The sequence below is a fragment of the Rhinolophus sinicus genome, chromosome 5 (assembly GCF_057876585.1).
Source record: "Rhinolophus sinicus isolate RSI-liver-muscle chromosome 5, RSI-T2T, whole genome shotgun sequence".
Taxonomy (NCBI): Eukaryota; Metazoa; Chordata; class Mammalia; order Chiroptera; family Rhinolophidae; genus Rhinolophus; species Rhinolophus sinicus.
In genome coordinates this window covers 72,417,762-72,443,236 of record NC_142505.1, presented here as the reverse complement: position 1 = coordinate 72,443,236, position 25,475 = coordinate 72,417,762, and the positions used below count along the sequence as shown (strand labels likewise).

The window sequence follows — 25,475 nt, the reverse complement described above, 5'->3', positions numbered from 1 at the left end:
TGGGCCGGGAGGTTCCTGCTCGGGCAGCCCGGATGCAGGACTTATAGCCCCAGGAGGTAACGCTTGCTGAGTCCTCCGTGGGAGATGAGGGTGAGGTCAAGGTCATCCCTCACCCCCAGGACAGCCCTAGTGAATGACTATGGACTATGGGGAATTGCCTTCCATCCCTAATTTAATGGACCGCTTGACTGTTTGTTTGGGAACTGTTGTTAGTGGAACTGGGGGATATTTGCTTTTGTCTCTTGACTGGCCACCATTGAGAATATGTAAGCACCTTGATTGTGAGTCGCTGTTGTTCCAGCAGGGTACCCTGAGAGGCACAGAGAGAGTGGCAGTGCCCTGAGAGCCCTGGCTGAGTCCAGGAAGTCTGGCTGAGCCCTGAAGGTACCCTGGCTGTGCCCAGGAAGTCGGGCTGTTCCCAGAGAGAGTGGCAGTGCCCTGAGAGCCCTGGCTGAGTCCAGGAAGTGTGGCTGTGCCCACAGAGAGTGGCAGTGCCCTGAGAAATCCTAGCTGTGCCCGGGGAAACTAGTGGTACCCTAAGAAGTCCAGGAAGTCTGGCTGTGCCCAGGAGTACTGGTGGTGCCCTGAGAAACCCTGGCTGTGCCCAGAGAGCCTGGCTGTGTCCAGGATATTGCATTCACCCCCAGGCTCCTCGCACAGGACCCCTCGCGGAAGACGCTTGTCGCGTAGATTGTGAGGCGAGAGCCTGTAGGGGTGGAGTGTGGGGGCGGAGCCCCAGAAAGTAGTTTCCAGGCTCTCGGCCTCACATAGACAGGTGCTGGCTCAGGTAGTAAATGGCCAACTGTGATTGCATGGCCATCAGCTGTGGCTAGTTGGACGTCAGCTGTAACCAGTGAGCCATTGGCCACAATATAACTGCTGTGGCTACGAGGAGAGAGAGGGAGAAGAGAGAAATAATGGGGGCTAGCAAGAAGATGGCGGCTGGGCTGGCAAGCGTGGATGGCGGTTTGCGGACAGTGTGGATCCAGCCTCCAGTGAGAGTATAGTGCCGCCAGCGAGAATATACTAGTATGACTCCCCTATCTATGGCTCCTTGCGTGTTCCTTTTTGGCCTCACCATATCCTGCGTTCTTGTATGGGGAGCGGGACCAGAGACCCTGCATGACACCCTGCATGACAAATGGCGCAGCGAGCAGGGTCTCCTGCATGACACCAACCCAACTCATACACAGTAGGTTTCTCTCCCTGTGAATGCTGTCTGCAGTGGTGGCCGGTCCAGGGACCTTGGCTACCACCCTGCAGATGGCCACATGCCCAGCAGCCTGCTACCTGCAGGTTGTTCACCCTCATTTCTGAGGCAAACCCACCTTCTTATATGGACAGTTCTGGAACTCATAACTGTTTCTCAGGCTCCTCAGCCCGCCGGCCTCCAGCAGGCCCTGCCGCTGGTGGGTACTAGGTGGAGATTAGAAGGGGCAGAAGGGATTGACTTCCTTTTTCCCAGGCCAGAAGCAGCACAGCCAGCTGGCTCCGGCCTCTTCAGCACTGGCAGCAGCACAGACCTTGCCCTGCCCGTCAGTGGCAGCATCGGCTGTTCCACACTCCCTGCCCACTGGGCTGTGCCTCCTTGGAAATCCAAGTTCCCGCAGGGTCCCACTGGCTCAGAGGTCTGAGCTGCATGAATGAATTAGCCTTAAGTCCATGATGGAACTGAAATTGAAAATCGAAATGAATCATGATAAAACCATGGGAAAGAATATTTCAGTACACACATGCATTGTCAACATTATTGACAGAAATCAAGAAATGTCAAATACTGATGGTGAGATTCTTATTATAAAGCTATTTTGAAATGCGTATTTCCCCCCTTCTCCCACCTCCCCCCGCCCCCACTCCAGTTCAAGCCGTTGTTTCTCAGTCTAGTTGTGTAGGACACAGCTCCCTGGCCCCTGCTGGTATTATGAGCCCTGCGCTCCCCCGGCTGAGGCAGTCAGTCGCCAGTTGTCAGATGGCTGCTGGCCACTCATGCCACTGGCTGCTCATGGCAGCACACAGCAGCTCACACTGGCTGCCGGCCACTCCTGGCAGCACATGGTAGCCCACGGCAGCCCACGGCAGCCCACGGCAGCCCACGGCAGCTCACGGCAGCTCACGGCAGCTCACGGCAGCTCACGGCAGCTCACGGCAGCTCACGGCAGCTCACGGCAGCCCAGCTCCAGGGAGAGCTGTTGTTCACAACCTTAGCTGTAGAGGGTGCAGCTCACCAGCCCATGTGGGAATGGAACCGGCGACCTCATCGTTAGGAGCACGGCGCTTCAACCACCTGAGCCACCGGGCTGGCCCAGAAATGCATGTATTTAAGTTAACATATACTGAAATGTTACATATGAAAAATGTCTTATGTGAACAGCTCAATGAATTTTCATTCCGTTTTCCTCAGGTGTTGGCCAAGACGCAGCAGGTCTTTCTCAATCTCCGCCCGACTATTCTTAACCCCTAATCTTTTCCTTCCTAACCACTGTCATGAGTTGAATTGTGTTCCCAGAAAAAGCTCTGTTGAAGTCCTAAGCCCCAGCATGTCAGGATATGACTATTTGGAAATACAGTCAATGTAGACCTAACCGAGTTAAGATGAGGCCAAGGAGGGTGGCTAATCCACTATGACCGGTGTCCTTATAAAGGGGAAATTTGGTGACGGGAGACAATGTAGACAGTCGTGCGGCGATGGAGCCAGAGATCACAGTGACGTGTCTACAGGCCAAGGGACACCAGGACTGTGGAGAATCGCCAGGACTTAGGACGAGCGAGGCAAGGGACGTTTCCTCCCTATAGCTGCCAGAGGGACCACGGCCCTGCGACACCGCTGTTTTCAGACTTCCAGCTTCCAGAACTGGGAGACAATAAATTTCTGTTGTTTAAAGCCACCCGGTTTGTGGTTCTATAATGGCAGCTCTACAAAACAAATACAAGCATTATCGGACGTACCATGTATTTTACTGTTTTATTTCACCTAATTTCCCAACTAGACTCTAAGCTCCATGGGGACACAGGTTTCTGTCTCTTTGGTCTCTGTTGCGTCCTAGTGACCAGTGTGTGGCAGAGTGGGCCTGTGAGTCTCACCTGCAGTCCAGAGCAGACATGTACATATTAGAAATGCCATGGACAGAGGCAGGGCTGGCTGTCTTTAGCCACAAACAACAGAAAACATGACTCACAGGAGTGTGAACAAGCAGATTTATTTTTTCACATAAAATCCCTGTGGTGGGCACTTCAGCAATGTCATAAGGACCCACACTCCACCCTGCTCCCTGCTCCATGTTCACCACTGCCCCCGTGGTCACGGGTAAGGGTCAGGGGGCCTGTGCATCTTTGGGGTCACCGCATTCCAGCAGGAAAAGGGGGGCAGGCAGGCAGCCACATCAGCTGGTCTGTCTCTGTTACCAAGATCCTCCTCCACAGATGCCACTAGCCTCTGTCTGCTCAGCCACTGCTTTCACCGGGCCACCCTCACCGAAGAGCTAGGCGGTTCGGCTGAGTATGAGCTCCAGGCCCCGGGAGAGGAGGAGAGGGGCGGCATCAGGATTCGGCTGCAGCTCGCTGAGCACCTGCCTCAGAGGCGCTGCGGCTTGGCTCATGTAGAGAAATGAATGAGTCTGTAAAGGTACTGGGACAATGGGCTGGGCACAGTGGGGAACAATCGGACCCCTATATCACTCTCTACACAAAAATTAACTCCAAGCAGCTTAAATGCTACATTTAAAAAGCAAATTTTTAAAAAACTGGGGAGAAAACATCTTTGGAAGATTAGCAAATAGCATTAAAACGCAGATGGTGTATCACACGTCATTAGAAAAACAGAGACATGCACACTGGGAGATGTCTGCAAAGCAACAACCCGAGGATCCGACAGGAGAAAAAGAAAAGGGGTGATATTAAACCCCCATGCAGGAAATACAAAGGCACTTCTGAGAGTGCAGAGGTCCTCGACCTGACTAGTAGAGAAATGCAAATGACAACTTTTGCACCTATCAGACCGTCAAAAAATGAGCACTCTGACAATATCAAGTGCTAAGAAGCGGGCAGAGGGGGGCCCAGTCGCCAAGGCGGGAGTCGACTGGCTACAGCCACTTTGGAGAGCAACCTGACGTTTAGTGACACTGAAGGAGACGTAGGCTACGACACAGCTCCGGCACACTGTGCGTAAAGACCTGCACAAAAGTGTTTAGAGCAGCACTGGGTCTAAGAACAAAAACCCGGAACCCATCTGGATGTCTGGCCGTGCAGGATGGAGACACTGGAGGCCACTTGTAACACTCACAATGCTGGGTTTTGAAGGCCTATGTATCATTTATAATTTTTAAAGATGCAAAACAATACCATGTATTGCAGGATACAGACCACGCTAACGTTTTTAAGAAACACATAGAGTCAGAATCAGCAGCCAGTCCCTCCACGGGGAGGGGTACCCATTTAGGGCAGGGGGCAAAGGGGGATGCACGTGTGTCAATGTTTATTTCTCACATTGCACAGAAGGTCCAGGAATACACATTTATATTTAACTTATATGCGGAAATAACTTTTTAAATGCACATGGCCAAGATGATGATGGCATGACGATCCCGTGTGTGAAAAGACAGATGTAAAGACACACATCTAACCTTCTGGGGAAGCACCTCTAGGTATGAGCTTTGAAAGGGCAGCCAACAAGACCCTGACACCCAGCACAGGCCACGGTCGCTCTACTCTCTGCCTTAACTCACTGCAGGCTCAACACCTGCAGGCTCTCAGCCACTACACTCATCAGAACCTCCCACAGTGGTTCTTGTAAAACCGCCCCTGCCCAGGCCCCACCGACTTCTTACACAACTGGAGAACGAGGCAGGCACACTCATTCTCCAGGTGACTCTAATATGCAGCCAAGGTGACAGCCAAACAGATGCCAAACTGCCTAATAATTCAGGAATCCGAAGGCCAAGCTAGAGCCCACAATTAAAGGCCAAGTACGGCACGTGTGGTGCTGACGACATGGTCACAGCAGCCATGGAGAGTTCCAGGCTCCAGGCCCCAGCTGTGTCAGTGTAGGCACGGCTCCCCCAAGAGGGAGACGGTCAGGAGGCCAGAGCTGTCTGACCTAGTGCATTTCTGGAGTCCACATGGGTGAAGGTTGGGGAGCGAAATGAGTTAACACACGTCAACTGCTCAAACCACGCCTGGCACCTAGCACTCAGTTTGCTGCTTTTCATGTAAAGAAACCGGGATAAAGTGCTCAACAAAATATCTCAATAAAGAGGATCGTGTTTGCTCTCACAGCCTCAGGCACAGGCTCCCAGGCCCCCGTGGGGGAGCTCGGCTCACACCTCTCGGTAGCTGTAAGCTCCTGAACAATCTCAACACTGAACCTGTGAAACACCAGGAGGACAAGAAACAGTTCACAGCTCAATGAAGCTTCTAGAGCGCTGCCAAAAGACTGAGGGGGTCCTAAGGGCCTTCTCTTCACTTCACCTCCTATACTGTCGCCTTTTTTAGTGAGAATCTAATTGAGTGTTTATTACAAAAGCCTGGTTGCGACAGAAAGATAGGGTTGGTAGCTCTTGCTTTTAGGATGGAGACTCAAATGTTACTGAACTGTGAGTGGGGAGACACTGAGGATGGCTCTGGACTGGACAAGGACACGCTGCTCCGAGACGGAGTTGGGGGGGTCAGAAGGCTGCAGCCAGGTGGAGAACCAGATGGTGGCACTTCCTTTCAGCTGCACGTCCTTTACTCCCTGTGCCATCTGTCCCCTCGAGGAACCCCAAAGGGAATGCCTCCACCCACCCCAGCCTGTCCTTCCAGATTATCCCGGAGCCCCCTTAGCCAGAGCCTCGGTTGCATGGGCAGAGGTCACACCCTCTGCATGGTACCCCAAATCCACTCCACTGGACCCCTTCACCCAGAAGCCCAGAGTGTGGGAGACAGCACAGGGACCTGTCCCCATGACACCCCTGGCTATGGGCACTGGGTGAGCTTTGCCTGACCTGAGAGCTGTCTCCCCTACCTCCCCAAATGGGGAGCACAGCACCCACCTGCCCGAGGAGATGAGGCTGAGAGCTGGGAACCCTGGCAGTCTCAGAAAAAAAGAAAAATGCCCCTCAGGGCCCTCACACAGCTGAGGGTAGCTATGTCACTTTATTTAGCAAACTCCGGGCCCCACCAACGGCTCCTCCAGCATCCCTGGAGGGTCTGCCTCGGGAGGACGCACAGAGGTGACGCAGAGGCCGAACTTCCCAGGGGGCCTGTCTCCTGCCACACACGCCACGCAGCTGGGAACAAAGTCACTGCTCATGTCCTCAGGCGGTCACCCCGTGTGGCTGTGGGGCCTCCTGTGTCAACAGCCAGCAGCAGGGCCTCAGCCCCGCTCCAGGTACAGACGCCCTGCCCCTGAGATGCTGACGCCCAGCAAGGGCTTCTGTTTTGTGGGGACGCCAAACCCTCATTCCCGCAGGCCTGCAGCCTGGCCCTGCTGGGCAAGAAGCAAAATGTACGAAAATACCTCAACTATTTCTTTGAAACTGTTAAGAAATAAGGTCGTCTTGTTGCTTTCACAATCCCAGTAAAAAGAAAAGTTCACACTGGTGCCGGGGCCGAGACCAGCCCTGGGCCGAGCGCCCGGCTCAGTAGAAACGCTTGTTGCGGTCCTGCCGCTTCTGGAACACCACGGCGCCCACCACAGCGCACACGATGATGCCGAGCAGCGCGCACAGCAGCAGCAGGAACACTCGCCACCCCGTCAGGGGCCCGCCGCGGAAGTTCCCCGTCGGGTCGTCCACGTTGTCTGAGGGAGAAGGGGGGCTGAGGTGCACAGCGGAGAGGCCCAGCGCTCCCAGATCGGGCGCCCCGAGGCCCCCACCCCACCCCACGGTGGAGGCGGTGGCTAGGCACAGCGCCCCGGTGAGGGCCGGGGAGTGGACAGAGGGGCAACCCCGCGTTCCCAGAGACCGAGGCCTGGGGCACCTCTGTGCTGCACGAAGCTGGTGAACACTGGATTCCAGGGCTCCCCGAGAGCCCGGCCTGCCCAGGGAGGCCTGGGATTTGCTTTCACAAGCCCACCCCTCTCACCCCCCGACCCCGGTGCAGTGGGCTGAGGTCCCGTCTACCCTGCCTCGCACCGAGATGAACTCAGTGCCTCCTCGGGGTCTCGGCCACCCAGCCCCCGCCCCGCCCTCCTGCCCCACACCACGCCCCGCCCGCTAAGCCCACTGATGACTGCCAGGTACCAGGCCCTGACACCTGTGCCATCTCCCAGAATCCCGACCACCCTGGCTCCCCTCCCAGCCAGGCGCCCAGTGACACCCTCCCTTCCCGAAAGACCTGACCAGGCAGGCCTGCTGACACGGTCCCACCACTGGCCCCTCTCCGCCCGTGCAGTGACGGTAACAGCTGCTCAACGAACCAGGAGCTCCTAAGCAGAGGTGCTTCCCGCAGCCCCGTAGCCTGTCAGCCTCGGCGCTCCCACGGTCCCCCTGCCCCCACTAGACTGAGCCAGGGACAGCACCCAGCCCATAGCTAGGCACTGAATGAAAGCTTTGGAACCATCTTCTGGGGGAAAGAACAAGGCAACAAGTCTGCAAACAAGTTAATCCCCACCTGGCCAACCACATGGGGTTGCTGGGTGGGTGAGCAGATGAGGTCTCTGAGCCCTTGGCTGCCAGAAACCCTGGAACCAAAGGTGGCAAGACAGTGGCCTATGATAGGATTCGTGTGACCCTCAAAATGTTTAAACGTAATCTGAACCTTAAAAAAGTGAGATGTCACATAAAATGCTGGGTTCCATTCTGGCTCCTGCTCGGCACGATGACTAAGGTCTGGGATGAGGCCCCTTGACGCCCCGCTGGGCCCGCAGGCACGACGTCAGGGCTTCGGGGACATGTTTTTCCACACACAGGGGCCTCCCTTCTCCAACCAGACCCTCACTCTGTGAGGAGGGAGTCATGGCTAATTTGTGCCATAGGAAGAGCCCAGGTTTGGGGTTTTGCAAACACGTTTACCTCCTTCTATATAGCTGAAGAAACCTGAGGGGTCAGTTCCCTGGCTGGTGGCAGGACCTACTTCCCAGGCCATTCACTGAGGTCACGCATGTGCGGTATCACTGCCCTGCTGTCACTTACACCAACAAACGCTCCTGTGGCTTTACTGGCCCTTACTCAGCAGCAAGTGCAGGCGGAAGCAGACACCAGGTTTGCTCACCCAAGAGCCCAGGCCACAACCACAGCCAGACCTGACAAGGACAGAGGGACCATGGGCCAGACTGGGAGGGGCCGCGCACACGTTACCTTTGGGCGACTTGAGGAAATTGACGCTGGGCTCTATCTTGGTCCAGTCGATGTTCTCCTCCTCGGGAGTGTGCTCCACCATCAGCTGGAACAGCTTCAAGGAGATGATGTCGTGATTGTCTGCAGGACCAACAGTTAGCTTAGAAGGGCCTGAGCCCACAACAGGGCACATGGCCCATGCCCCTGCCAGACACATCAAGTGACCAGGTCCCCCTGGGAGAAGCCAACTCCTGCCTGGCTGAGGGCTTGGCCCTCAACACCATAAGCGGCTGCACCTGAGGAGACTTGGGAAAGGCCCAGGTCCAACCAGTCTGGGGAGGAAAGAACCTCCACTGGACAGTAACTGATCACCCCGCATCTGAGATGGGGAGGTCGAGGCTCAGAGCCAAGGTGGGGGTCCCAGTCAGCTTGACTCCCGCTACCAGCTCAGCTAACCGACTGGAATCTGAGAAGTGCCTGGAAAAGGGAGAGCCTCAAGAGCAAGGACTTGGTGGCCAGGTCGGTAGAGCCACGTGGCACCCAGCTGCCCAAAGTGCGCAGCCCCTGGCGGCCCAGGGACAGGCACCAGCTCTGCAGTCAGACTGCAGTTCCCACACGAGCTCTGCCACTCCACGGGTGTTAACCTGGGGCAATCCCTTCAACGCTCCAATTCCCAGTGGTCTCGGTTGTGTAAATAGCTACCTAGGCATATATCACCTGACTTTACCCATAAGATGCCTGTTGTAGAGACTGACATTCACAACCCCCCGATGAACGATCAGTCACTACTACACGCACGACTCTCTGCATCACTCTTCACTGGCCTCCAAACAGCCTTAGAGAACAAGCATCTGCCACAGACCTGGCTCCATTCCCAAACCCTCAGGACAGACAGATACCGAAATTCTGTCAGATGAAATTCAAAGTAGCCCCAAGGGAAGGGTGGTGATGGATCCAGAGATGACACAGGTCTGACTACCTGAATGCGCTGTGACTGGATTACCAGGTAATCAGAGAGCAGGTGAGGACTACCAGCACGAGGGGGCTCACTGGACCACTAGCCCCTCTTTTGGGTACACAATTACAATTTCCACATTAAAAACTTTAAAATCGGGCCGGCCCGGTGGCTCAGGCGGTTGGAGCTCCATGCTCCTAACTCCGAAGGCTGCCGGTTCGATTCCCACATGGGCCAGTGTCCTCTTAACCACAAGGTTGCCAGTTCGACTCCTGCAAGGGATGGTGGGCTGCGCCCCCTGCAACTAGCAACGGCAACTGGACCTGGAGCTGAGCTGCGCCCTCCACAACTAAGACTGAAAGGACAACAACTTGAAGCTGAACGGCACCCTCCACAACTAAGACTGAAAGGACAACTTGACTTGGAAAAAAAGTCCTGGAAGTACACACTGTTCCCCAATAAAGTCCTGTTCCCCTCCCCCAATTAAAAAAAAAATCTTTAAAAAAAACTTTAAAACCCCCAAACCATGGACACTCCGGGGACAAAGTGAACCCAGATGCTTTCATGGGGAGCAGGCTCCTGACAGTGGCTGGTTTCCAGACGACAGAAAGGTCTATCCAGAGGATAAATAAGCCTTCCATCGGTGCTCCACGCTGCTTCCCAATTCTGGTGTGCAGGAGCTGGCCCTGGGCCCGGTGCCGTGAGGCCCAAGAGGTGGACCGAGGACCACGGCCAAGGGCCACCCACAAGTGCCGTCCAGGGCTGGCGGCACCCCAATGCTTACAGAGGACTCACCGTGGGCCAAAGACAAAGCTTCGACTTTATGGAGCTCACAATTCAGTGAGGGAAAGAGATAAAGAAATAAATTATACAGTAGACTCCAAGAGGGTTAAGTGCTATGAAGAAAAATAAGTTGGGAAAGGTGACGAAGAGTGTGCAGGTGACTGGGGTATGCGTATACAATTTTAAATAAAGGTATCAGGGAAGGCCCCAGTGAACAACTGACATCTGAGCCAGACTTGAAAGAGATGAGAGGGGGACAAGCACAAAAGCCCGAGGCAGGAGGGCACTGGTGTGTGAGCAGCTGGAGGCAACATCCAGGCAGCAGGGAGCAGAGTCAGAGGAAAGGGTGTGGGGGGACATTGGCACTAGGACCTGGCTGGCGCGGATGGTGGGCTGGACTCTGAGTGAGCCGGGGAGCCACTGCAGAGCTCCAAGCAGAGAAGCAGTGACACCTCATGAGAGCTCTAATGGCACTGCTCTGGCTGCCGTGCTGGGACAGACTGTCAGGGGCCAGCGTGGAGGGAGGGGATTGCTTGGGAGCTCCTGCCATTGTCCAAGTGACGGCGGTCCGGACCCTCCAGGTAGTAAAGGAGGGGCGAGAGGTGATGTACTCGCTGATGGATGACAGGTGGCACGTTAGAGAAAAGGGGAACCAAGAATGACACCAAGGTTTTTGGTCTGAGCAAATAGAGGACAGAGGTATCATTTACATCTTGGGGGCAAGATGTGGCCTTCAGTTGCGGGCATGTGCAGGCCGAAACGCCTGCTGGGCGTCCGGGTGGAGACGCTGAGCGGGCTGCTGGTGACAGCGGGCTAGTAACACGGGCTGCAGATGGACACGTGGGGTCTACAGAGCCCAGATTCCGAGCCTCCTCAGGAGAGGGAGGCTCGCCGAGGACTGCGCACAGCTGAGCGCTGGCGCGTCAACCCTGACAGACGACGGGAAGAGCAGGGAGAAGCCAGGCAGTGTGGAACCAGTGGAGGAACGTGATCAGCTATGTCACAAGCTCCCAACAGACCAGGGCAGGTCAGAACCGAGCCGTCAGGCCTCGCTCAGCCACTCACCAGACAGGTCCCCGGTGCCGGCTGAAGCCCCGAAGTAGTAGCCGGTGGGCAGGCGCACCCCCGTGACGTCGATGCAGCTCTTCCAGTCGTTCTTGTCCTCCAGGTCGGTCATCACCTGCGCCGGCCAGCTGGTCAAGCGCGCCCAGGCCCGCCGCCCGCCCCCAAGTGCCTCAGAACCCGCACAGGCAGCGCCGCCCCACGTCCCCCCTGCCCCCCCCCCACCGGCCTGCTCACCGTCAGACGGCCCCGGGAGTAGCGCACAGCCAGGAAGGTGTCGTGGTCGCGGTTGCGGAAGTCGGCCGTGCAGCCGGCCAGCTCGGTCCAGCGGCCATCCTTGCTATGGTCGTAGGACAGGGAGCCATTGTTCACCATCACCGAGATGTACGGGAACACGCGCTGAGACCAAGACACCAGTTACTGCACGGCCATAGGCCGCCCAGCCTGGGGGAGGCGGCGGGGGCACCACCACCCCAATCCCTGGAGGCTCCTCTGTGCTGGGACCAGGGAGACCTCCCGGCCCCCATTGCCCAGCCCTTGCTTTCCTGCTCTGCGGGAGGGACCAGGGCCTACCTCCGTGGTCTCATCATTGGGGTACGTGTCCAGAAAGATGGCTAAGCCATGGAAGTTGTCCTTGCTCCCAAACACAGGCCCTGGAATGAGGAGGAGATGCTTTCGTCATGGGGGAAACTGGGGTTGTCCCCTGGGTAACCTGAGGACAAAGTAGTGCCAGTGTGGGTGGGGCAAGAGATGGCAACCTGTCAGTCGTTCACCCAGGAAAAGAAGGCACCTCTGAAGAAAAAAGCCTGCGACGGCGTCAGGGCCGTGGCAGGGAGGACTCAAGTCTGAAAGCTGAACTGTAGGGGACAGCACCGGCCATGTGCTCTGAGGAGTCAGGTGACCAGGGGTACCCAGCCTGTGGAAACCAGGTGGCACTGGGGAAACTCCAGCCTCTAATCCAGGGGGCAGCAACTTTCTGCCAACGTCCTGCCAGGAAACGTTTTGGGCTTTGTGGGTCAATATAGTCTCGGTCACATAGCCTTGTTTTTTGCTTTTTAAAAATAACCCTTTAAAATGGTAAAAATCATTCTTAATTGGTGTACAACTCCAGGCCACCATGGGGTACAGAGTTGAGCTGCAGGCTCCAGCTCCTCCTCTTCCCTAAGGGACGCCCCGCTGAGCCAACCCGAGGTAGCAGGGCTCCTCAAAGAGGAGCAGCAGCGCCCGACCAGGAGGGTGCCCAGTGGAGGATCCTTGGCCACAGATGTCCCCACCTGCACGAGTGCAGCCCTACCTGGCACCAGGCGATCCCGGGTGTACCACAAGGCGATGCCATCTCCATGGAGATTCTTCTTCCCGGAACCGTGGACTTTGAAGTGGACGTGCATCTCCCAGTCCTTGAGGAAGCAAGGCTGGAGGGAGAGCGGAGGGGCCGCTCAGAGCTCCCTGGGCCTTCCTGCCAGCTGGGGTGACCTGGCACAGACCCTGCCCCCACTGAGACTGGGCATTCCTTGGAACAGGGCCAGGCAGTAGGGTCACTAGTGCCACTGACCAAGACACCCCCAGTTTTCTCAGCAGGAAGAAGGGGGGCTGCTGGGCCTCCCAGGTAGGGACGGGGAGGCCACACAGCTCCCAAGGCTGCCTGAGGCCCAGCCCCCGCCCAGCCCAGCCCCAGTCTTCTCCATTTTGATTCACTTTCCTCAACACTAGCCAAATCCATCAACCCTGTTTTCTCTCCATCCCCACTGCTCCTGCCCTGGGATCTTGTAGAAGGATTACTACCCCAATTTGAGCCACATATTTTACAAAACAGAAAACACACTCACAGACAAAATAACTTGTCCACAACAGGTAAGTGGACGGTCCTGACTCACACCCAGGTTTGTCTGACGTGAAAGCTTATGCTCTGTCTTCTAAGCCTCCCATGGCCTTCAGGTCTTTCACTGAAACTGCATCAGCTCCTTTCTGACTTTCTACCCAACCCATCCCCCTATTTCCCCTTCCAAGCAACCTTCAAACTTAGGGACTCAAACCCAGGTCTGGCTAACTCCAATCCCCAAACTCTTGGCCAGCACACCTCCTGCCTCTTGCAGACCCAGCTGGCCCCAGTGTGGTGACCGCACCAGGGCTGGGGGCTGGAAGGGTCATGCGCTGGGGCCTCTGGGCTGCCATGATACGGGGCAGGCAGATGCTCCCCAGCATCCAGGAATACCAGGTGCAGAGCTGGGCACGGCCCACAGCAAGGGAAACAGCCTGGGCTTACTACCAGGAAGTTGCTTGTGAAAACTACAGTGTGACACATACTTGGACAAGAATTCACTTCGGGGAAGTCTGCAGATGGGTGTGTGAGCAACTGATTAAACAAAGGCCCATGAGACAGGCAAATGGAAACAAGATATTGTTGACCTATCAGACTGGCAGCTATTAAAGAGCTCATTAATACCACTGTGGAGAAGGATGGAGAGAAACACACACTCAAACAACCAGTGGGACTGCGTACGCTCCCATCTTCTTGGGGGCAAGTTGGCTGTTGCAGCCTTTTAACAGAACAAGGCAGAGCCAGAAGCACTTACACTTAAAGATATCAAAGATAAAATTTAAAAAACAGTATCAGAGCTATGTTCTCCTTTTTGAAAAAGAATTAGTATATATGTAGAGAAAAAAAATGAAAAGCATATGAGTGAACATTAACAACAGATGACTTTGGGAAGAAGGGTGCCACAGGGAATGTTTACTTTCCATGTTTGAATTTTGTGTAATAAACATGTTATCTCAGCAATCAGAAAAAAACAAAGATCGTTACATCCCATCACGGGTGAACTGGCTTGTACATTCACTGAGTCGTCAGACCAGTGCTCCAGCTCTGCGTACCCGAAACCCAGAAGATGAGACCCAGCCCTGGCCCCCGAGAACACAGAGATAGCAGGCACCTGTGCAGCAGCTTGCAAGTCGTGTGAAATCAGCCTTCCCAGTTCTTAACAGTCATTGGCTCTGGAAAAATCTGCAGATTCTGGAGGGGGCAACTGAGAGGTGATGAAAACCAGCTCTCAGGGAAAGACGGACAAGGAATCTGAGTCCACGGCCTGTGGAGGGGGTAGGAGGCCTGGAAAACAACCTTGCTTCAGCTTGGAACCACAAAGACAGCAAACGTGAGAAAGATGAGAAAGGCCCTGCCAGGGGCTGTGCCAGCTCGGAGTCCTCTCAATCCCTGAAATTAAACAGACTCACCTAGGCCGCACATTTTTTTAACAACAACAAAAATCTTATAAATACAATATCTGGTACACAATCAAAACTAACAGGTACATAAAGGAACAAGATAAGAACAAATCAAATAACTAGTTTATTACATTCAAGGAGAGAAAAGATAAGATTGAAAATTTTGGTAGATAACTGAAATTTTTAAAAAGCACACTACAAACATTTCCAGAACAAAAAATACAATAACTGAAATTAAAACCAGATGAAGAGAGAATTAGTGAACTCAAGTCCAGTAAGATAAAAATATCCAGAATGAAGCAGAGAAAACAAAAGGATGGCAGATACAAAACTGTGGGTAAGAGGCAGAGCAGAGAATGAAAAAGTCTAAGGTATGTATAATTGGAGCTTCAGAATAAGCAGCAAGAGAATAAGGCAAAGAAAAATTTAAAGAGCTACCTAAGCACTTACTAAAACTCATTCAAAGAATTATGCCATAAATCTTAAGTCTTACAAACCAAAAGAGACGAATAAATAATAAAACTATACCTATACATTAGAAAGGAAGGGAAGGAGCGGAGGAGGAAGAAAACAAAGACAGACATTCTTAAAAGCAACCAAAGGAAAAAGATTACCTGCCAAGAAGCTATATGATTAGCCTGATACCTGACTTCTCAACAGAAACACTAGAAGCAAGAAAGCAATAGACTGATACATTTGGAGTTGAAAGAAAACAATAATCAACATAGGATTCTATACTTAGCAAATGTATCAAGAATAAAGGTGAGGGCTGGCCCGGTGGCTCAGATGGTTGGAGCGCTGTGCTCCTATGCCAAGGTTGCCAGTTCGATTCCCACATGGGCCAGTGAGCTGCGCCCTCTACAGCTAAGATTGTGAACAACAGCTGTCCCTGGAGCTGGGCTGCCGTGAGCAGCTGTGAGCGGCAGACCAGCAGATGGCAACCGACTGCCTCAGCAGGGGAGAGCACAAGGCTCATAACACCAGCATGGGCCAGGGAGCTGGGTCCTACACAACTAGACTGAGAAACAATGGGTTGAACTGGAGTTGGGTGGGGAGCAGGGGAGGGGGATATTCTGAAGGATTACTGATCACTAACACACTGGAAAATAAATTCTTATATAAAAAAAAAGAACAAAGGTGAAATTAAAACATTTTCAGATAAACAGAAACACTAGAACTATCTTTAATTCTTCAAGGAGAAGGAAAGTGATCCAAATGTAAAGGCAGAGATTTAGAAAGAAAGGAAGAGCAGCAAAGACAGTAAATATCTAAATAAATATTTGTATAAAACACTGTTTTATGTTATGTAAAATAGAAAAGATTAAAATAAATGACAACAATGGGGTAACTGGAGTTAAAGTTAAGGTCCTTGCATTGTCCAGGAAGGAGGCAAGAGTACATATTGTTAGACTTTGGTAAAATACAGATGCGTGTTTTAAACTCCAGAGTAACCACTACAAAATTGGGAAACAAGCACAGAACTTTCAAGCTAACAGAAGAATAAAAATGTCATTAAAAATTAACAAACCAAAGAGAGAAAAATCAACACAGAACAGGAAGTACAAATAGAAAGTAAACAGTAAGATGGTAAATTACACCCAAATGCACCAGTAATTTTACTAAATGTCAATGAACTAAATGCTGATAAGGTATACCGATCGCTCTGTGTTATTTCTTACAATTGCAGGTAAATCTACAATTATCTCAAAATAAAAAGTTTAATTTAAAAAAGTAAATAAAGGATCAAAGACTTCAACTAAGAGCTAAAATTAAAACTATAAATCTATAAAAACTATATATCTCTTAGAAGAAAACATGGAGAAAATCTTCATGATGTTGGATTCAATGATTTCTTGGGTGTGTAGGACACCAAATAGTGCATGCACACACACAAAAACAGATAAATTAGACTTCATGAAATTTAAAAACTATTGCACATCAAAACCTATAGAATGGGTGAAATTATTTTCAAATTCCATATCTTATAAGGAATTAATAATACCCAGAATATAGAGAGAACTCCAACTACTCAACAAAAACAAAATAACCCAATTTAAAATGGAAAAGGTCTTGAATTTCTCCAAAGAAGATATACAAATGGCTAAAAAGCCCATGAAAAGATGCTCAACATCATTAGTCATTAGAAATACAAATCCAAACTACAAGATACCACTTCACACACATTAGGATGACGATTATCAAAAAAACAGAAAAGAGCAAGTGGGGGCGAGGATGTGGAGAAATTGGAACCCTTGTGCATTGCTGGTGGGAAAGTAAAATGGTGCAGCTGCTGTGGAAAACAGTTTGGTGGTCCTCAAAAAGATAAACACAGAGTTACCATGACTCAGCAATTCCCCTTCCTCGGTATATACCCCAAAAGTAAAAGGAGAAACTCAGACATCCATGTACCCTCATGTTCCTAGCCGCATTATTTGTAGTAGCTAAAAAGTAGAAGCAATCCAAGAGTCCATCAATGGATACACAAAATATGACGTGTACACACACACACACACAAATATTATCCAGCCAAAAAAAAAGGAATGGAGTACTGACACAGGCTACAACATGGATGAAACTTGAAGACATTATGCTGAGTGAAAGAAGCCAGACACAGACAAATATTCCATGATTCTATTTATATGAGGTACCTGGAAGAGTCAAATTCGAAATCAGAAAGTACAATATGACTTCCCAGGGGTGGTGGGGAGGAGAGGGAATAGGGAGTTAGTGTTTAATGGGTACAGAGTTTCTGCTTGGGACGATGAAAAAGATCTGGGGATGGATGGTGGTGATGGCTGTACAACAAGGTGAATGTATTTAATGCCACTGAGCTGCACACTCAAAAATGTTAAGATGGTAAATGTTATGTTATGTATACTTTGCCACAATAAAAAAAAGTCTGAGGAATACAGTTATCAAAACCAATTTTTTGTTGATGGCCACAGCATTTTAAAAAATTGTTTCAAGCCAAAGAGTATCCTACTGAAGAGAATGGTTTCATACATTAGATTTTTTTAAAATAAAATAAAAGGGTAAAATTGTTAACTTTATGTGATATGTATTTTACCACAATAATAATCCCCAATAAGCCTAATTATATGCTGTTTGCAAGAGACAACTCTAAAACATCAAGAAATGGGAAAAAGGAACAGAAAAAGATACAACATGCAAATACTAACCAAAAGCAAGCTCATACCAATAACAAAGTTTAAAAGGAGACTCTTATTAATGACCAAAGATTCCATTTACTAGGAAAATTTTGGCCTCAAAATACATGAAGCAGAAACTACCAGAACTATAAAAGATAAAAAACAAATCCACACACAGAAATGTTAATACATCTCTCTTAGTAACTGATAAAAATGAACAAAATTGTCAGGAAGGATATAGAGATTTGAATCCAATCAGCAAACTTGACCTCAAGGATCTGAATGGCCGACTGATGACTCAACCAGCAGAGGGGCCACGTGCTTTGCAGGCTCACTCGGGCCGTTTTTCCCAAACATGACCATTTGAAGGACCATTCGCAAGTCTCAACAGGCCTCCAAGGGCTGAAATCATCCAGTATGTTCCTTGACCGTGAAATTTAACTAGATATCAAAAATAACTTAAAAACATAACTAGAAAAGCCCTCATACATTTGAAAACATTTAACAACCTATCTCACATGTACAAAAGTCAGCCCAGAAACCAGATTTCAAATGGTCTCTTTGGTGCCCAGGAGTTCTCTGCATCTGAGAACAGCACACTGAGACACGACCCCAAGCTGATGCAAGGTATGCCTCTGAGAAGGGCAGCTGAGAATGGGGAGGTGGGAAAGGAAAACCTACCCTCTGGTCCTTGGCACCTTCACAGGGAGGTCAGTTTCAGGAAAGAGCACACGTGGAAGCTGAGGACCTGGAAACTGACTCCTTCAAGACGAAGCAGGCCTTAGAAAGTGTCCACATACCGCAGATTGAAGACTGCAGATCAGCAGATAGAAATACTATGATACAGACAACATAAAGCCTCTGAAAAATTTAATGCAGGTAAAGTATGTGCTGGAACCAACTTGGATGCTGCTTTGTGGGGCAGAACAGGAGGTAGCCACGGTTCCCCGCTCTGGCTGCACAGCCAAGCCGCCTAGAGAGGAGCCAGAAATCTATATGCCCAGGCCCTCCCCCAGACCAACTAAATCAGAATCACCTGGAAGTCACAGCATGTACAGTTAGGTGGTTTCCATGTCTTGTTTACAACAGAGTGGAAAGCAGAGCTAATCCAAGTCAGCTGTTATCATTAAAATTTCTGATGAAAGATCACTGCAAGATGTGGGGTTTATAAACGAAGTTCAAAATATTGAGTGACCCTGCTATAATAAAACTCCCTGCATCTCCATCTACTGTTTAAGTGAACACAGATTCTCAGCATTCATATTCATAAATAAATAAAACGCAGAAATGGGGCCAAGGACTGTTTCATTCTGACAATAAGATCCATCCGGACGGGGTGGGGGAACAACAGCTCACTGTTGGTGAGTGAATGTTTAAATTAAAAAAAATTGTTACTTTTCTATGATAATCATTCAAAAATTGTGTAATTCATTTATTTGATCAATTGTGTACCGGTAATAATCCTAAAGAAAATATTAAAACTTAGTTCCAAGGTCCCAACAAAGTTAAAAAGTTTAAATTATTACATTTATTTTAGTCTCAGAGGAATATGAGGTATGATAAAAAAATATGGTGACTGTTTAAATTAAAAAAAAAAGTTATTACAGTAAAAGACACATTGCCATTAATCCCCCTCAAAATATTCCCCCTTGCTTCGAACACACTATCCCATTGTTCTTGCCACTTTCTAAAGCAGTTCTGGAAGTCCTCTTTCGTGTCTTTAGTTGCGCTGTCGTGGCTCCCTCGATGTCCTGAATCAATTCACAACATTTACCTTTCAGTCATTTTGACTTTGGGGAAGAGCCGGAAGTTGCACAGTGTCACATCCGGTGAATAAGGTGGATGAGGATACACCGTAATGTTTTTATTTGACAGAAATTGCTGTACCAGAAGTGATGTGTAACATGGAACCTTTCTGTTGTGATCACAAAATATGGTGAATGCTGCTGCCGAGTGCCAAACAACGGAAAGGCAGGGACCTTCAATACGGAAGTGGCACATCGAAGCTTAGTAACAGGGTGTGACAAGTTTCAACTTGTTCGGTGCAGTCGGGTGTGACCTACAGCAGAGAAGGTGTGTTTTAAAGTGCCCTCCCTCATGACAATGCTCCGTGTCACACATTGTTCTGTCAAATAAAAACATTACAGTGTGTCCTCATCCACCTTATTCACAGGATCTGGCGACGTGCGACTTCTGGCTCTTCCCCAAAGTCAAAATGATTCAGGACATCCAGGCAGCCACGACAGTGCAACTAAAGACACTTACAGAAGAGGACTTCCAGAACTGCTTCAGAAAGTGGCAAGAACAATGGGATAAGTGTGTTCGAAGTGAGGGGGAGTATTTTGAGGGGGATTAATGGCAATGTGTCTTTTACTGTAATATTTTTTATTTATTTAAACATTCACCGTATTGTCTGACCATAGCTCGTATGACAGGTTGATCAATTTGAGATTTTCAAGCATTAAATATACTGCATTGCGATAAAATGTGTGGAAAATGATATGAAAAAACAAGTTCAATAAAAAAACTGACATACAATTTAGGCTTATTCATAGTGTTTAAGAGTAGGTATCTAAGGTGGTAGATGAGGGTAAAAGGGATCAAATATCTGGTGATGGAAGGAGAACTGACTCTGGGTGGCGAACATACAATGTGACATATAGATGATGTATCACAGAATTGTACACCTGAAACCTATGTAACTTTACTAACAACTGTCACCCCAATAAGCTTTAATTTAAAAAAAAAGTAGGTATCTAATTGCAATATTTAGATCCCACTGAATACGCTTAAGGATACTGAATAGCCTTATTTTAAAATGGCAATGTTTAAAATATGCTGGAAACTAGATCCTTTGCAAATATTTAAACTTATGTCAAACAATTATTAGATATCAACTTTTAAAAAGTGAAGGGGGGTATATATCTTCAGACAATACATGAGCAAAAAAAGGTTCAAGACCATGCTGCAGCTCACACACAAGACCCCTCAGGATGGGCCCGACCAGTCCCTTGGGCTTCCCATGTCCTGAGCTCCAGCCAACAGGCACTTGAGTTCTAGTCGCTGTTGGGCCACTACTTCACCCAGACCACTCTGCCCCCACTACAGCAGGTAGTGGGTCTTATCTCTGCTCAGAAGACAGCAGGTACTCAGCAACGTTTGCTAATTTGCTACCTCTCCCAGATGGAGTAAAGAAAGAAAAGTCCAGACAAAAGAGAGAAAAGTCCAGAAAATATCTCTCCAGCCCAGTAAAAGAAAAGGTGGCTGTTGGGAAACAATGGGCAGAAAATTCTAAGAGTTTCAAGCAATTTCTTTCAGGAATTACAGGAAACACTCCAATCCTTCAGGGAGTATCTACAGGGTCAAACAGGAAAGGTCCCTGGAGCTGAATGGGAAGGTGGGGGAAGGAAGACAATTACACTCCAGACTGTGAAAATTCGATGAAATTAAGTACAGAAATCTGTCAGCCCCGCAACATTGCCACACACTGACAATGCCAATCACCAGCTACCTACAACCATAATTACTTGTGACTAAACCCAATTTCCAATAGTTCCAGCACTATTTGTACCTTACGTACAAAAAAAAAAAAAAAAACCTTAATGCTATACTGAATTCACTTCCATAAAAAAAAAAAAAATAATAATAATAATGATGATGATAAGGCTACATTACCATTTTAATAAGTTTCCTGAAAATCTTAAGGCAGAATAATGTGACTCAGAGGAGATGGGGTGGTTACTAAAGTACCCTCTGAGTGGGTGGCACTTGAGCTGAGACTTAACAGATGAGAAGGAACCAAGCAGGCATGAAGAGCCAGGAGGCAATGGACCAGACAGAGGGAACAAGTGCAAGGGTCCTGAGGCAAGAGGGCAGCCAGAGAGGCTGGAACAAAATCAACAAAGCAATGACTGGAGATGCCAGGCACCAGGGGCCAGAATGCATAGACATAATGCATATTTATCCCTTCACAGGAGAGCCCAGGATCTGAGGATCAGAGTGAAGGCTGAGAAAAATAACCCCAGATGCCCCTAGCAGTAAGGAGAGGAGAAGCTGAGGAGACCGGCAGATGAGGCAATACAAGGACAGTGTGGGCTCCCACAACTAAATGGGGACATCAACCAGAAGGGACCAAAGAGCAGGGTGATGGAGAAAACTAGGACAATGACCAACAACTTAGGCATAGGTTCAGGTCAGGGAGGCTGGGTCAGGAGCAGGTTCTGTAATCCAGCCCCAAATTATTCCCCTACCACTCCTTTCCTGACCTAGACTTCCTCAGTGTAGAGTCTGTATAGCAATTGATCTTAGCCATTACTTATATGTAACATACTAGTGACACCTGAGGCTCCCTGACATCTGCAGCGAAGGTCACAGAAACTAAACTACCCACAAGGCCAGCTCCTCCATACCACTGATGACAAGACCCTCAATCAAGCACTTGAGGAGCGATCAGAGTCTGCAAGTATTTCTAAGGGATTCCCTCACCATCCACAGGGAGGGTGTCAAGTGTAGCGAGGGAATTGCTAGGCTTGGAGGTGGATAGATCAAAGTTTAAATTCTGTATATGCTGAATGATTCACTGTCTGTGTTAGCTCTGCATAAAATCACAATAGCCACCTATTTCAAACAGCCTGTTTGAGAATTAAATGCAATCAGGTATGTTAATGCCCATAATGATCCCATTCCTTCCATTTAGCCCACTGTTTGAGAGGGTTTAATTCAGACAGCCTGACAGCTCTACTACTTACTGAGTGACTTTAGGTAAGAAACTTTCAACTCTGTGCCTTAGCTTCTTAGTAAAATGGAAATAACATCACTTACTTCACATGGATTTTGAAGAAATTAAGTGAGAAGGGTGAAAAGTATCAAGTGCAGCTCCTGACACCAGTAACTTCAATAGCCATTACCTATCATTACTGGTGAATGTGACCAAAATAGGGAAGGGGTTGGGGAAGGAGGGGCAAGCCTTAAGGTTATGCCGGCCCTCTGGGGAACCACTCACCTGATGGTTCCAGATAGAGCCCTCTTTGCTGCGCTCATCAGGGGTCAGACGCACGTACTGGCTCGTGAGTATAGTGCTGCCTTGGAAATCCCACAGGGGCATGGAGCTGGAACCGACCCCTGCGGGTAGAGAGACCGGCAGAGACAGGTGCGTAAAAGGCTATGCCAGGAATGGCCTTGCCGGAGGCAGTAAACCCACAGAGCTGCCCTGTTCGACAGAAAGGGCACCCCCTTCCCCAACCCTACACAGCCTCGCCCTGCACTCATTCCCGCCCCAGGCCTCACCTTGGTAGGGCTTGATAAGCGAATGTTCCCGCTTGAGGTGTTCACTGTTGCCATCAGTTATATCCGCAGTCACCGGCCCCAGCAACAGGAGAAGAAGTAGAGGTGTCGTGGGGCCAGGGCCGGGGCCGGGAAGCCCAGGCCTCCCCAGGCATCGCCGGCCCCAGCCCCAAATACAGCCTTCAGCCGCCATTCTCCTTTCCTCTCGACCACTTCCGTTCTAGGACTTCCGCCTTCCGGGTGTCCTAGCTAATGGCCTCCGGCCGGAAACCCTCCAACCCTAGTGTCACCGGCAAGTTAAAAGCAAAGCCTCGCAGCCGAGGGGACGACGGCTTTATTTGCTGAGCAGCCTGCATCCCGGTCGAGTGTAGTTCCATCTCCTCCGCGGCGCCAACGTACCTGTCGGCTAGCCTCAGCAACGGGTTCTAACGAACAAGAACCAATCACGGAACCGCACGTTAGGCTTGTGAGCCAATGGGGAGCACAGGGATGGTTTGAGTCGAGGACAACACGAGGGTCTTCTGCGAAGCGCGGCATGCTGGAACTTGTAGTTACGGTAGGCCGCTTCCGCGGGCTGGACAAATCAAGATTACTGCGCCCTCAGCCTCTGGCCACTGATCGCGTCCCTGAAGTAACCTTTCCCATTCCCTGGGGAAAGGAGCTCTAAATTGAAGGCGGAAGCCTGAATTCCAACTCCCACGCCGCCTCAGACTCACTGGGTGACTCCGGCTGAGCCGTTAACTGGCTCTGGCTTCATCCCCTCCAGCTTCACGCCTTTGGAGACTTAAAATTCCCACCGATTTGAGTGTCCATTACTCCCAGGTCCTAAGCCCCTGTCGGGTTCCGGCAGGACGGCAGAACTGCACCCTGTTCTGGGACGCTAGTAATGGTTGGGACGCATCCGGATCCAAATGCTTATAGCGCCTGCCTGGTGCAACAAGCAGTGTCCGTGAGAAGTGCAGGAAAGCTGGCTGTGGACCAAAGGTTGAAAACTGGTGGCCCGCAGCTAAGTAGAGCTCTGTTTTACCTGTTAATGCTATTTCAATAAATGATTTAACTACCGAGATATTTAAACCAGGAGTCTTAAAATCACATTAGAAATCCAAATTTCCAGTTTCTCAGGAAAAATTGGGAGATCCAACCACACTAAGGTCATGGGCTGCCCCTTTCCCCCCCCCACCCCAAATGCCTTCCTCTTCTAAGCTAGTCTACACACTGGCCACTACTTTACGGCACCTGTCTGACCCTTCTAGACATTTGAATTCATGACCCTTGTTATAGATCACAAGGTGGAATTGTTGGTTGTTTGCCTCTTTATTTCAAGAACCTTCCATTTTGAATGAATGAACTTATTCAGGGTTAAGTACTGAAACATCTTTTCTGGGTCATATATTTTTAATGAGTTTTTTTTATTATTAAAGTAATAATAAATAACAATACAGACATATGTACAACAAGAGTCCTCTTGCCACTCCTCTCCCAAGGGGTATACCCTTCCAGAGATTTATCTATATCCATACAAACAAGGACATGTAGATTCCACTAGACCTCCACGAGGGCTGGGATTTTTGTCAGCTTTGGTCACTATTGAATCCCCAGCGTCTAGAACAGTGCTTGGCACATAGGAGGTAATTAATAAGTCATTGGTGAAAGAATGAGTATTTGTTCTAGAATCTGGAATCAGGTCATGAAGAATGAGTAGTTTACTTATAAAGGGGAAAGACATCCTTGGGAGAGGTGACAGGAAATGCAAAGGCAGGAGGGATGCTTGAAAGCATAAGGAAGGCAAACAGTTTGGAATGACTGAGAAGGTGGGCGAGAGTTTGGCTGAAGCCAGAACTCAAAGGGCCTTTCAACTCCCAGTTAAGGAACAGCACCTTTTTCAAGAAGGCAATGGGAGGGCCGGCCTGGTGGCTCAGGCGCTTGGAGCTCCATGCTCCTAACTCCGCAGGCTGCCAGTTCGATTCTCACATGGGCCAGTGAGCTCTCAACCACAAGGTTGCCGGTTCAATTCCTCAATTCCTCGACTCCTGCACGGGATGGTGGGCTGTGCCCCCTGCAACTAACAACGGCAACTGGACCTGTAGCTGAGCTGCGCCCTCCACAACGAAGATTGAAAGGAACAAGTTGACTTGGAAATAGTCCTAGAAGTATGCACTGTTCCCCAATAAAGTCCTGTTCCCCTTCCCCAATAAAATCTTTTTAAAAAAAACACAAAAATGAGGCAATGGGATAATTGTAAGCATAGGAGTCACAAATGTGGGTGTCTCGGGCTAAGAGGGTGTTACCTTATCCCTGTAGAGAGGGGCCCAAACAGGAGTGGGTGACTTGAGATTTCTAAGTCCATACTTAAAGTAAAATGCAAGTCCCTGTAGTAGGTGCATGTGTAAGAAAGAGGTAAACTGAGGACGCTGGCTAAAAGGCCCACATTCATCTGGGTCTGGGCCACGCTAAAAGGGCCAGGCTGAGAGGACAGGGTGGCACTCTTCAGTTGAAAAGGTTCTACTGTGGTGGAATTTATATGTGAGCAAGAGGATGTGAGCAAAAGGAGTGTAAATGCACATGTGTCTTTGGGCACAATTAAACCTTATCTGTGGCCCTGCCTGGGTGATACACATGTGCCTGTGTGCAGGCATGCCTGTCAGGCATTATGTCCATAGGACTATGCATATATATATATATATATATATATATATATATATATATGACTGAACATCAGGTGGTCCTTACGAGGGAGAGCCTGTATGTTTATGACATACACACTGGAATGGT

General features: G+C 49.7%; 1 protein-coding gene across 1 annotated transcript; it reads right to left on the bottom strand.

Annotated features, from left to right (window-relative positions):
* Positions 1-3,181: 3,181 nt before the first annotated feature.
* LMAN2 (lectin, mannose binding 2) lies at positions 3,182-23,137 on the bottom strand. Its single transcript, XM_019710997.3, has 8 exons — positions 22,707-23,137; positions 22,423-22,541; positions 12,347-12,464; positions 11,626-11,705; positions 11,290-11,451; positions 11,056-11,170; positions 8,274-8,393; positions 3,182-6,775 (listed from the first exon to the last, which is right to left on the bottom strand). The coding sequence occupies exons 1-8, from the start codon at positions 22,894-22,896 to the stop codon at positions 6,615-6,617; spliced, it is 1,065 nt and encodes a 354-aa protein (XP_019566556.1). The 5' UTR covers positions 22,897-23,137; the 3' UTR covers positions 3,182-6,614.
* Between the last annotated feature and the right edge of the window lie 2,338 nt (positions 23,138-25,475).

Bases quoted from the DNA above. Each gene is read 5' to 3' on its own strand.
- LMAN2 (XM_019710997.3), bottom strand. From the start codon at position 22,896: ATGGCGGCTGAAGGCTGTATTTGGGGCTGGGGCCGGCGATGCCTGGGG. The intron at 12,465-22,422 runs GTGAGTGGTTCC...CTCTCCCTCCAG, and splicing joins GCTCTATCTGGAACCATCAG to CCTTGCTTCCTCAAGGACTG. The intron at 8,394-11,055 runs GTGAGTGGCTGA...TTGGTCCTGCAG, and splicing joins CGGCACCGGGGACCTGTCTG to ACAATCACGACATCATCTCC.